This window comes from Oncorhynchus keta, chromosome 10, assembly GCF_023373465.1.
Source record: "Oncorhynchus keta strain PuntledgeMale-10-30-2019 chromosome 10, Oket_V2, whole genome shotgun sequence".
NCBI classification, from domain to species: Eukaryota; Metazoa; Chordata; class Actinopteri; order Salmoniformes; family Salmonidae; genus Oncorhynchus; species Oncorhynchus keta.
The window spans coordinates 39,509,087-39,522,350 of record NC_068430.1 but is presented as its reverse complement, the minus strand read 5'-3'; the positions used below and the strand labels follow the sequence as shown (position 1 = coordinate 39,522,350).

Below are 13,264 nucleotides of genomic sequence, written 5' to 3'. Positions count from 1 at the left end.
AAACAAATTTGGTGTCATCATAGTGGTCTCTGAATTTTGGTCAGACTCACTCAGGTGGAACAAACTTATACTTGTGCCCTTTTTCAATGCTGATTTGAATGTTAGAGAAGTGTCAGTTTTTTTTCCACAAACATCCTTTCTTAATTTAAAAAGTAATCCTCAAAGTAATCCACTAGTTTTTCAAAAGTATTATCAAGGCACAAGGCGAGACCCAAATGCAGACACAGGAGGCAGATGGTTGGAGTCTTACAATGTTTATTATTCCAAAGCGGTAGGCAAGATAATGGTCGTGGACAGGCAAAAAGGTCAAAACCAGATCAGAGTCCAGGAGGTACAGAGTGGCAGACAGGCTGGTGGTCAGGCAGGTGGGTACACAGTCCAGAAACATGGCAAGGGTCGAAACATGGTCGAAGGAAGGCTAGTGTACGACGGGACCCTGGATGACAGGTCAGCCTGGAGGAATGAGTCCATTCCAGGACCCGGGACCAGACTGGATTAGGGACAAACAGCCGGTTAGCCAGGCCCCCTTCAGGTCCAGGCTTGGACCAGGTTCTCAATACCCCAATCCACAGTGGCAGCAAGGCATGAGGTAGGGAGAAGGGTTTCAGAGGTCGTGGGTGTTGCAGAGTAACTGTATAGGTGGGAGAGGGAGTCAGGCTTCACATTCTTTGACCCTGGGCGGTAGGAGATGGTGAAGTTAAATCTGGTGAACATGAGGGCTCAGCAGGCCTGCCTGGAGTTGAAGCGCTTGGCTGTACGGAGATATTCCAGGTTTTTACAGTCGGTCCAGACCAGGAATGGCTGTTCTGCTCCTTCCAGCCAGTGCATCCACTTTTCCAACGCTATCTTCACCGTCAGGAGTTCTTGGTTGCCAACATCGTAGTTCCTTTCAGCATGATTGAGAAGACGGGACAGGAAGACACAGGGATGAAGCTCCTGGTCCTGGGCAGATCGCTGGGACAGGATGGCCCCCACTTCAACATCTGAAGCATCCACTTCCACCACAAATTGACGCAAGCAGTCTGGATGGATGAGGATGGGTGCTGTTGTGAACCGATGCTTCAGGTCCACAAAGGCTTTGTCGACAGCTGGAGACCATTTGAACGGTACCTTGGTGAGTGCCGATAGGGGGGCCGTCAGGGTGCTGTAGTGCTGAATGAAACGGCGGTAGAAGTTTGCAAACCCAAGAAACCGTTGCAACTGCACCCTGGACGTTGGTTGAGGCCAATCCACCACTGCTTTCACCTTTCCAGGATCCATCTGAACATTGCCCTCGGCAATGACATATCCCAGAAAGGTGATTGTAGAGCAGTGGAACTCACTTTTCGGCTTTCACGGATAGTTGGTTCTCCAGGAGGCGCTGGAGGACCTGTCTGAAATGAAGAACATGTTCTTGTGCAGATCAGGGAAAAAACAGGATGTCGTCAAAGTACACAAACACAAACCGGTTTAGTATGTCCCAAAGCACATCATTAAACAAAGCCTGGAAAACAGCAGGGGTGTTGGTGAGTCCAAATGGCATGACCTAGTACTCATAATGTGCACTGGCTGTGTTGAAGGCTGTCTTCCACTCATCCCCCTCGCATATCCAAACCAGGGGGTAGGCATTTCAAAGGTCCAACTTGGAAAATATGGTGGTTCCCTGGAGAGGTTCAAAGGAGAGGTAGGAGACATATCGGGTGCACGAGTATGCCCGAAACCAGACCTTTCACTCTTGCGTTCCCTTAGGCGTCCATGAATTTTAATGGTTAAGGTGATAAGGGAAGGGGATGAGAAGGGGATGAGCAGCTAGCTCATCCTTAACCTCCTCAGATAATGCAGAAAAGTATCGAAAAGAGACTCCAGATTCCAGGCACGCTCGGCGGCCAACGTGCGAAAGTCCATCACGTAGTCTGCCACACTATGGGAGTTGACGTAAGTCAAGCAGTTTGCTGGCCGCCTATCTCCCGGATACCGGAGACTCAAACTTTTCTCACCTCTGCCATGAATTTCTCCAAATACCCGCAAATGGCAGATTGTTGCTCCCAAACTGCCTTAGCCCAGGAGAGCGCCCTTCCCCACATTAGCATAATTATATACGCTATCTTCGATCGGTCTGAAGAAGAACCAAGATGGCTGTAGCTCAAAAATAAGCGAGCACTGAGAAAGGAAACCCCGGCAGGCACCAGGATTCCCCGAATATCGCTCTGGAGGTGGTAAGCAGGGTTCACGTGGTGTCGGGATGGGCTGTACCAATTCACCACAGATAGGGAAAAAAATTACAGGGTGATTGGGGTTTTTCAGAGGTGGCAGACAGTCCCTGAGTTGCTCCATAATAGCCTTTAACCCATGGTCGTGGTGTTCCGGCAAGGAACTGAGTCCTTCCAAAAGGCCCTGTAGCAACTCCTGATGTCTCCCACTGGTGGCTCCCTGCAGGGAGACAGCATGGCGGAGCTGGTCCAAGTCTGATGGGTCTGTCATGGCCAGTTCGTACTATCAAGGCACAAGGCGAGACCCAAATGCAGACACAGGAGGCAAATGGTTGGAGTCTTACAATGTTTATTAATCCAAAACAGTAGGCAAGAGAATGGTTGTGGACAGGCAAAAAGGTCAAAACCAGATCAGAGTCCAGGAGGTACAGAGTGGCAGACAGGCTCTTGGTCAAGGCAGGCAGAATGGTCAGGCAGGCGGGTACAAAGTCCAGAAACAGGCAAGGGTCAAAACCGAGAGGATTAGAAAAAGGAGAATGCAAAAAAGCAGGAGAACGGGAAAACTGCTGGTTGACTTGGAAACATACAAGACAAATTGGCACGGAGAGACAGGAAACACAGCGATAAATACACTGGGGAAAACAAGCAACACCTGGAGGGGGTGGAGACAATAACGAGAACAAGTGAAACTGATCAGGGTGTGACATGTATCTGTAATCTGATTACAATATTTTAGCTGGTAACGTAATGGTTTACAGTTACCGTTTTTTGTAATCTTTTACATGTAATCCGTTACTCCCCAACCCTATCTGTGGCCAATGACTTTGCGCCTTGCTGGATTGGCACTTCTAATGTAACTTTATTGCAGCACCCCAAGGGGCTTGAATTTTTGAGCTCTACCCGTAGATTTTGCAATGATGTAGTGTCCCCATGAGTGACAGAACACTGAGCCAATCACGGCGTAACTAGAGAACATTATCAACCCCTACGCTCCGTTGTGTTTTAGCTGGCTGCCCCACCACCACAGACAGCACTGAGCTAGGCTGAAACACCTGCCTTACTCAAGAAAGCAACAAAAAAAGACGGTGTTTGTATGCGGCTTTATTAACTAAATGATTAGTTTTTGTACATTGTTTGCAAACTGATATGTAACACGTATTGATGCCAAAATAACAGGCAAAACAGGCACAACATTTATATTTTATTTTAGCTAAACAGGTGGGGCTCAAAACAGGTGAGCTCTGCCCTGAATGACGGGACACCACTGATAGTAACATGGAAGATCGTTGTGGAAATCTGTTGCAGCTCAAGTCAATTCCAAAATCCACAATGCAATGCTCTCGCTATGGGCTGGCTAGGTAGCTAGCTAGCAAACATAGCCACATAATACCAAATACCAAATACAATATCATCATGTGAAGTAGCTAGTTAGCAGTAAAATCACCTAAATATAGGGGTCCACAATCTCACAATGTACAACCTGCAGATCGATTTTCCCCACAGAGTGGGGTCTAACATTCTCAATGGCAGATATACTTTTGAGAAAATGGGAATTGTTGCCCATGCTACGTCAATGGACCGCGCGGTGCATTCTGGGCGATTCTGGGACAAGGAGCACTCTCCTTCAAGGAGTGAATGGGAGTCTATTGGGCTCTAGCTCAAAACACCCAACATCAGCACAAATTTTGTCAACAAGAAGTACAACGTTACAAATATTTTCCGAGATGTGAGAATTAACTTGCTCTCTGTAATATTGTATTGCCTTGGATTCGTGACAATCCTAGCTTCATGTCCATATCCTGGTTTAACCCCAATCAGGGTTGCAAAGATACAGGTAATTTACCATAAGTCATTTTTATGAAATACTGCCATTATTTTCAATTAACTATGCAGACTATTGACTTTTCACAAGTACCACCAGTTTGGTAACAAAACATTTACAACAAAAATATGAACATAGTAAAATAATTAAGTGCGTAAAAAAAAAGAAGATACAATATTTCATGCTGAAACCCTCATATTAAAAAACGATGGTATTCACTAAGTTGATGGTTTATATTTAGTTTAGTGTTTTACAGCTTTGCCGTTGTATTTTTGTGATCATTATCACAGGTGTCTCGCTGTTAGGAACGTTGTGCCAATAACTGCAAGGTCGCTGGTTCGAATCCCCAAATTGTCTGTTAAATGATTAAAATGTCAAATGTAATAATCGGAAGTACCCAAAAAGATCACTAGATGTCATCTGATAAAATCATTTTTGTTGTTGTTGAAAAATACCAATATTCTGGTAGTTTACTGGTAAACTTCAAGGGAATATACCTTTCCTTTGCAACCTGAAACCTAGCTCTAACCACAATCCTAACCCTAGCTTCATGTCAACATCCCGGTTCAACTCGAACCCTTAACTACAACTCTAACCCTAGCGTCATGTCCACATCCAGGTTCAACCCTTACCCAAGCCTCAACCACAACCCTAACCTCAGCTTCATGGCCACAACCCGGTTCAACCCTAACTCTAGCCTCAACCACAACCATAACTTGACATAACACTAACCCTAGCCTTATGTTTAACCCCGACTCAACCCTAATCCAGAGTATTGCATATGCAGAGTATTGAAACAGCAAAAACGTTTTGTTTGTGTCAAAATAGCAGGCTCTGATGCTTTGTGGATATTATATACATAGCAGGTTAGCTTTTCAATCAATAGTCTTCAATGAATAAATGAAGAATGTCAAGCGAGCTCAGAGAGATTTTTTATTTGTTGGGTTCTTGCATTTGTTTAGAGACAAAATGAACATAATCATCATCATTGTGTTTTTACTGCCTTGATAAAATACATTACGGTTTATGGCTTCATTTGAGATCTGGTGGTAATTCTATGTACATAACACCTTGAAATACTATTTACAAATACATGAGTAATAAAATGAGAATACCCCAGACAACAGAACAAAAGACAGGCCTCTGATGAAAATAACAACCTTTCACTCAATAGAATAAAATAAAGAGTATAGTACAAAAATAACGGGTATCAGAATAAAAACAGCAATAACGTCAATGACTCAACAGAAACAAAAATGTCATTTCAGTATGATTTGACCTAAAAAATAAATAAGTACATAAATACAACAGATAGAGATAAATAGCGAGTCCATAAAGCAAACGTACGAAGTAAAGATTCCACGACATCGCCACGCCACTCCATACTAGTCAGCATTGGCATGGTTATTGTACATGGTGTTGCTAAGACTCCTGACCGGGGCATGACCCATGTTTTGGGGGGATTGTCCGCAATGTAGAACACGGGATGTTTTATGAGATGATTGTAAAGCGAATGGCCTTCATGTCAAACCCTTGTTTTCATTTTGACATAAACCAGACGGTCTTGAAAGGGTGGAACGGTAGCAGATATTCTGGAAGACTACCTCTTCAACTGAAATCTATCTGTTCTCACAGAGGACTGTCTATACAGTAACAGTCAGATCTCCATTTTCATAGTATAACAGAGTAGTTATTTGTTTTAACTCAGAAGGGGGAGAGGAGAGAGCTAAAGGAAAGGCAAGGTTCAAAGTGGGATTATGAATCATTTTCAACTAGAAAAAGGTCAAATTCATGTCCGTTTTGAAAGATCACTTGCTTCTGAAAGCTCAGAGTTTGGAAGCACACGGATGTCTTATCCCTGAAGGAGTTTCTGGGGAGTTATGAAGTTGAAGTGGATGGACCTATACTGAACAAATATATAAAATGCAACAAGCAACCATTTCAAATATTTTACTGAGTTACAGTTCATATAAGGAAATCAGTATATTGAAAATAATTCATTAGGCCCTAATCTATGGATTTCACATTACTGTGTAAACAGATATGCATCTGTTGGTCACCTTTAAAGAAAGGTAGGGACATGGATCAGTAAATCAGTCTATATCTGGTGTGACCACCATTTGCCTCATGTAGCATGACACATCTCCTTCACAGAGAGTTGATCAGGCTGTTGATTGTAGCCTGTGGAATGTTGTTCCACTCATCTTCAATGGGATGGCAGATAGCCTAGTGGTTAGAGTGTTGGACTAGTAACCGAAAAGGTTGCAAGATCGAATCCCAGAGCTGACAAGGTAAAAATATGCTGTTCTGCCCCTGAACAGTTAACTGTTCCTAGGCTGTCATTGAAAATAAGAATTTGTTCTTAACGGACTTGCCTAGTTAAATAACAGTTAGAAAAAACGGCTGTGCAAAGTTGCTGGATATAGGCAGGAACTAGAATACGATGTTGTACATGTTGATCCAGAGCATCCCAAACATGCACATTGGGTGACATGTCTGATGAGTATGCAGGCAACGGAAGAACTGGGACGCTTTCAGGAACTATGGTACATGTACAGATCCTTGTGACATGGGGCTGTGCATTATCATCCTGAAACATGAGGTGATGGCGGTGACAATGGGCCTCAGGATCTCGTCACATTATCTCTGTGCATTCAAATTGCCATTGATAAAATGCAATTGTGTTTTTTGTCCGTAGCTTATGCCTGCCCATATCATAATCCCACCATGGGGCACTCTGTTGACATCAGCAAACCGCTCACCCACATGACACCATACACGTGGTCTGCGGTTGTGAGTCCGGTTGGACGTACTGACAAATTCTCTAAAACAACATTGCCTATGGTAGAGAAATTAACATTAAATTAAGTTAAGTTGATCAACAGCTCTGGTGGACATTCCTGCAGTCAGCATGCCAATAGTATGCTCCCTCAAAACTTAAGACATCTGTGGCATTGTGTTGTGGGACAAAACTGCACATTTAGGAGTGTATTTTTATTGTCTCCAGTACAAGGTGCACCTGTGTAATGATCATGCTGTTTAATAATCTTCTTGATATGCCACAATTGTCAGGTGGATGGATTATCTTGGCATAGGAGAAATGCTCACTAACAGGGATGTAAACATATTTGAGTATGCGTATGCGTTTGTGCGTATGGCACATTTCAGGATCTTTTATTTCAGCTCATGAAAACAACCCTTTACATGTTGCGTTTATATTTTTGTTCAGTGTACTTATGAGGACATAATCAAGTACATAGGCAGGAAGGGAGGGAGGAGTCCATGTCCTTCTTAGTGTCTCTTGGTGCTGTTCTGAACTGGGCGTTTAAACAAGGGGTGTGTCCCAAATGGATCCCCATTCCCTATAGTGCACTTCTTTTGACTAAAGTAGTGCACTATATTTAGGGAATAGGGTGCCATTTGAGAAGCAGTAAAGTTCCCTAATGGGCTAGGATCTCCTATCAGTTTATATTCTGTTCGCAAAAGAAGAATGAAACTGTATCAAAAAAAGCGATAGGTGTTTAGCCATAGACAGGGTTGCCACAACCTGAAACGACCCACAGTTGAACATAAAAAAAAACATGAGGGAATTTAAAACACATTTACATACAGCACTTCTCCATTAGCATAACCTCAGATTCTAACAAATGCTAAATGTGTGTAGAAACACAATACTCTTCCTTCTGCAACAAACATCTGTAAGCCTACCTAAACACTTTAGTGTATCATCTGCAGTACAGCACTAGTGATCGAATAGCACATATGTTGTCTTAATTGGCCAACTGTAAATTGATTGAATGTGTGTCTGTTTAGGCAAACATTGGCCCATATTGCAGAAGTAAGTAACTACTCTATGTTAATCCTTCACAAGGAAGGCCTACATATATATTTTTGCTTTAGTGGAGCATTTTGTGGACCCAAAGTAGGGTTATCGTTTTTCTGGCAGAATAAAGATGGACCCTGTGCCAAACGAAATGTCAGAAGACTATAGCAGGGATTCAATCCAAGGTGAATTACAGAGCTGTGGACTAAACAGTCGACAATGCACCTTTTAAAGGCATCTCCCCGATGTTCACAGAGATCGCAATCATGGTTAACACTGTACATGTCAGATAAAGCATGCATTATCTTTAAAAGTCTGTTACATTACGCTGCTCTTGAACACGCCTTGGATTGAATCCTGGCCCATGTATGCAAACTCAGTTTATAGTCAGTATAAAAGGTGGATGAGTCCTGTTACTTGTTTATACTCTTTCAGCATGTCAAAAAACTCTCATTTTGAGTATTAAATGGCAGCTCAGTTGAGAACTACATTTTTAATGGTGGCAGTCACAGGCTGCCTTTATAATGCTGTTATAATGGCATTATTCCTGACATAACTGTTTCACTACGTAAAACAGTCTGACAATGGATCAAACACATGTAAAACATTTGACTCTTGGTTGAGATTCTTAGAATGTCATTGTCCATAACACATACACTACTAGGTCATATCTGGTCATAAGGCTAATATAATGGCTGTTGTCTTGATCCGCCACTATCTGTTAGTTCAGATGTTAGGTCGATTTCTTTGTCAGTGTTACAGTAAGTTGTGATACAGTACAGTATATGGCAGCTTCAGGGAAACTGGTCAAAGCTATCATGGAGAGACTGCATTAAGTCTCACTCACATACACCCCTACACACACAAAAAACTTAACCCTTTACACTCATGGGAATTGGCCTAGATGGATAGGGCTCAATTGAAATGTTTCTTACAGAAGAAATATGAAATGCATAGCAAAATGGTAGCAAGTGAAAGGGAACAGTTTGAAGATTATGGGAAATTAGTTGACCCAAGGTGAGGACAACAGTTCATCTGACACAAGACCGAAACCAAACATTACACTCGATTATATGAGCATTTTACTTTTAGCTGCATTCGTTGAGAACGAAATCTGAAAACACTCTGGATACATTCAGTAACATGATAAGAATATTCCTGGAAATTGTGGGGTAGGTGCAACATAAGACAAAACAATGACAACGGTTTGAGTGGCTACACACCTCTCCAAAGTGTGCACAGTTCCTAAGTCATTTCAATGCACTTTTATTACTCAAATAAGAGTCTTCAACTATAAAGGTGCTATGTGAGCTCTCCTAGCTGTGCCGTTCAGGAACTAAAGCGAGCACATTTGTAGTTGTTTAGGTTGGAACGCAAGCCCGCATCCCCTCCCTCACACAATTACGGTCGTTGTTAATGCAATCCAAAAACAGTTCATTATAAATTGCAATCTGGGTCAGGTGGGCATCATTTGAAAGCTTATTCTATTACCAACATGACTAGAAAAGTTATAAAATACAACATTACAGTGTTAGGGTTTTACAATGGAATTCAGGGAAACAGATCGTCATTTTGGTGCGCATCGAAAGGAGTCATGAGTTCGTGTGCTGCGACATTTTCTACACAATAGACAAAACATAGGTTTATTCTGTTCAGAACATCTTGTAACTGTACATCAAACATCTTGATCCTAAACGTTAACACTGTATATGACATGAGTTTTATCCTATGGAAATGCGAAGTGCACATTTGGATTCATGGGTGTTTGGCTTGCTTGTATGACATCAAAGCTGTATTTATTATAATCCATCTTTCAAAATACATCGAGTCCTCTTCATTTACAGAATTTCCCTCACTCAGACAACAAAAATGTGCAAAGGTTGCCCAATTAGCACGAGGGATGGGGGCAACTTCTTGTCGAGGGAGGTGCTCAAGTTCAGAATGGCTGTCAGTCGAAACCCATACAGCACTGTCAAGCACAGAGCCAGAGCTCTGATGTTATGTCTAGCATGTTACTTTACAGCCACTGCATTCCAATTTAGGCGTTTATCAGTGCCCAACTCTGCTATTTTCAACCCGTATACGTGTATGAGTGTAAAGGGTTAAAGTAACATGATATATAACATATGACAAAGCACAACAGCTTAAAAAAAATAACATTACGACTGAAACCATGGAAGTCTATGACATATTTATGATCGATCACCACATTGCATCACATTTAATGGACGGTAACATGTTATTTTTTCTGGCGTTAAAGGCAACCCAGTTCTATGTGACTGAAACATGTCTACATCCAGGGCAGACAAGATAAACCCCTGATACCAGCCACTTCTTGGGGACCAATGATCCCAGTTACATGATTTAACAACGATTCTTCAGATCCAGGCCATAGTGAGCGTGTGGCTGTCTCGAACTAGGTGATGTTTTTTCCATGCATCTCGTTGGTGTGTGTTAGGCTTGGGCAGTATACCGTATACTGGGGTATTTGGAAATAGCCACGGGATGGTTTTTCAATACAGTCTAAATTCTTCATTTCACCTGTTACATAATTATTCATTATGAAGCTTACTGGACACGTGGTGTTTGTTTACAAGCACACAATGACCGAAAACTTGTGAGTCACTCACTATTGTGCAGCACACGCCATCTAGTTAAAGTATTAAATTCACAACTAAATGTTTGCCAGCTAGATATCTTATAACTATTTGCCAGTAACTTGCCAGTAACAGTAGAGAATCCCATCCTGGATCAAGAGCCTTGCTTTATAGTGTTTGTTTTGTGCATGTAGCAAATTGTGAGAAGCATATAACTTTATGAGCTGGGATATCTGTCCTGAAAATAGTTTAGGTCAGAGACTGTATAAAATGTTCACAAAGTGCTCATTAGCATTTAGTTATCATTCTCTATGGGACTTGACATGTCCTTGTTAGCATTGCTAACCTTCGGATTAGGCTTAGTGGGGTTTGAAAATAGTGCCCCTTGTGTCCAGTGCCAATATTACCAAATATCCCGGTATGACACAAGGTCGGTATGAAGGTATGACAATCTGGATACCGCCCAACCCTACTGTGTGTGTGTACAGTTGAAGTCGGAAGTTTACATACACTTAAGTTGGAGTCATTAAAACTCTATTTTCAACCACTCCACAAATTTCTTGTCAACAAACCATCGTTCTGACAAGTGGGTTAGGACATCTACTTTGTGCATGACAAGTAATTTTTACAACAATTGTTTACAGACAGATTATTTCACTTATAATTCACTGAATCACAATTCCAGTGGGTCAGAAGTTCACATACACTAATTTGATTGTGCCTTTAAACAGCTTGGAAAATTCCAGAAAATTATGTCATGGCTTTAGAAGCTTCTGATAGGCTAATTGACATCATTTAAGTCAAATGGAGGTGTACCTATGGATGTATTTCAAGGCCTACCTTCAAACTCAGTACATCTGCTTGACATCATGTGAAAAGCAAAAGAAATCAGCCAAGACCTCAGAATTTTTTTTTGTAGACCTCCTCAAGTCTGGTTCATCCTTGGGAGTAATTTCCAAACGCCTGAAGGTACCACAAGTTAATCTGTATAAACAATAGTATGCCAGTATAAACACCATGGGACCACGCAGACCGCATCGGAAGGAGATGCGTTCTGTCTCCTTGAGGTGTACGTACTTTGGTGTGAAAAGTGCAAAGGACCTTGTGAAGATGCTGGAGAAAACAGGTACAAAAGTATCTATATCCACAGTAAAACGAGTCCTATATCAACATAACCTGAAAGGCCGCACAGCAAGGAAGAAGGCACTGCTCCAAAACCGCCATTATAAAAGCCAGACTACGGTTTGCAACTGCACATGGGGACAAAGATCGTACTTTTTGGAGAAATGTTCTCTGGTCTGATTAAAGAAAAATGGAACTGTTTGGCCATAATGACCATCGTTATGTTTGGAGGAAAAAGGGGGATGCTTGCAAGCCGAAGAACACCATCCCAACCGTGAAGCACAAGGGTAGCAGTGGCAGCATCATGTTGTGGGGGTGCTTTGCTGCAAGAGGGACTGGTGCACTTCACAAAATATATCATGAAGAAAAATTATGTAGATATATTGAAGCAACATCTCAAGACATCAGTCAAGAAGTTAAAGCTTGGTCGCAAATGGGTCTTCCAAATGGACAATGACCCCAAGCATACTTCCAAAGCTATGGCAAAATGTCTTAAGGACAACAAAGTCAAGGTATTTGAGTGGCCATCACAAAGCCCTGACCTCAATTCTATAGAAATTTTGTGGGCAGAACTGAAAAAGCGTGTGTGAGCAAGGAAGCCTACAAACCTGACTCAGTTACACCAGCTCTGTCAGGAGGAATGGGCCAAAATTAACCCATTTATTGTGGGAAGCTTGTGGAAGGCTACCAGAAACGTTTGATCCAAGTTAAACAATTTAAAGGCAATGCTACCAAATACTAACTGGGTGTATGTAAACTTCTGACCCACTGGAAATGTGATGAAAGAAACAAAATCTGTAATAAATCATTCTCTCTACTATTATTCTGACATTTCACATTCTTAAAATAAAGTGGTGATCCTAACTGACCTAAGATAGGGAATTGTTACTAGGATTAAATGTCAGGAATTGTGAAAAACGGAGTTTAAATATATTTGGCTAAGGTGTATGTAAACTTCTGACTTCAACTGTATATGTGTCTGTGTGTACATTTGAGTTGCGCTGATCTGTCGTATGATGCTTGTTGCTTGGAGGACAACGGTGTCCAATTCTCAGCCTAGTTCCTCAAAGTATGTATGTGAACATCAGTCAACCTGAGGGTGAGTTTTCCAGCAGTATTAACCAGATCTCAGTAACACAGAGAGGGTCAGCAGAAAGAGGTGTATGTGGAAGAGGGAGGAGGTACTTCAACTCAGTATGCCTCAGGGGCTCATAGCAGGGGTTTAAAGGGTGTCGGTCGGTCCGCCTCTCTCTCTGCTCCCCTCTCTGTCCATGGGCCCTTGGGCCTGTCAACCCTGGCTGCCACAGGAGGACAGGCTGTCGTAGAGGGAGTCACTGAGGGATTCGGGCGTCTCTCTTGGGGACATGATATCTTCTGGTCTCTCCTTCACCAGCTCCAGCCCTCCGTCCTTCCCCACCTCTGGGGCACTGGGCATCCTCCCCTTACCCCGTGTGCTGAGCCCCGTCTGGGGTGGCAAGGGGAGGCTGCATGGGTCAGCAGCCAGGGGGCCCTGGGGGACACACTGTTTCAAACTCTTGGAGGAGAGGAAAGGTGGGCACATGAAGAAGGGGGAGGGTGGATGGGGAAAAAGGGGAGGATATGGATGGTAGGGATAGACAGGGATCAGAAGGATGCTATAGTTAATTATTTTACTTTTGATGTGAAATTTACCAGGTTGAAGGGAAACATGCATTTATATCTGCCACTTCAA

The 13,264-nt window shown here is 42.5% G+C and overlaps 1 protein-coding gene across 4 annotated transcripts in view; it reads right to left on the bottom strand.

Moving 5' to 3' along the window:
* Positions 1-4,931: 4,931 nt before the first annotated feature.
* The window catches only part of LOC118388683 (nck-associated protein 5-like), a 130,938-nt gene continuing 122,605 nt past the window's right edge, over positions 4,932-13,264 (bottom strand). For all 4 annotated transcript variants that reach the window (XM_035778034.2, XM_035778035.2, XM_035778036.2 and 1 more), the window contains one exon: positions 4,932-13,087. In XM_035778034.2, coding sequence (XP_035633927.1) covers positions 12,842-13,087 — 246 coding nt within the window. In that variant the 3' untranslated portion in view covers positions 4,932-12,841. The remainder of the gene's footprint in view (positions 13,088-13,264) is intronic.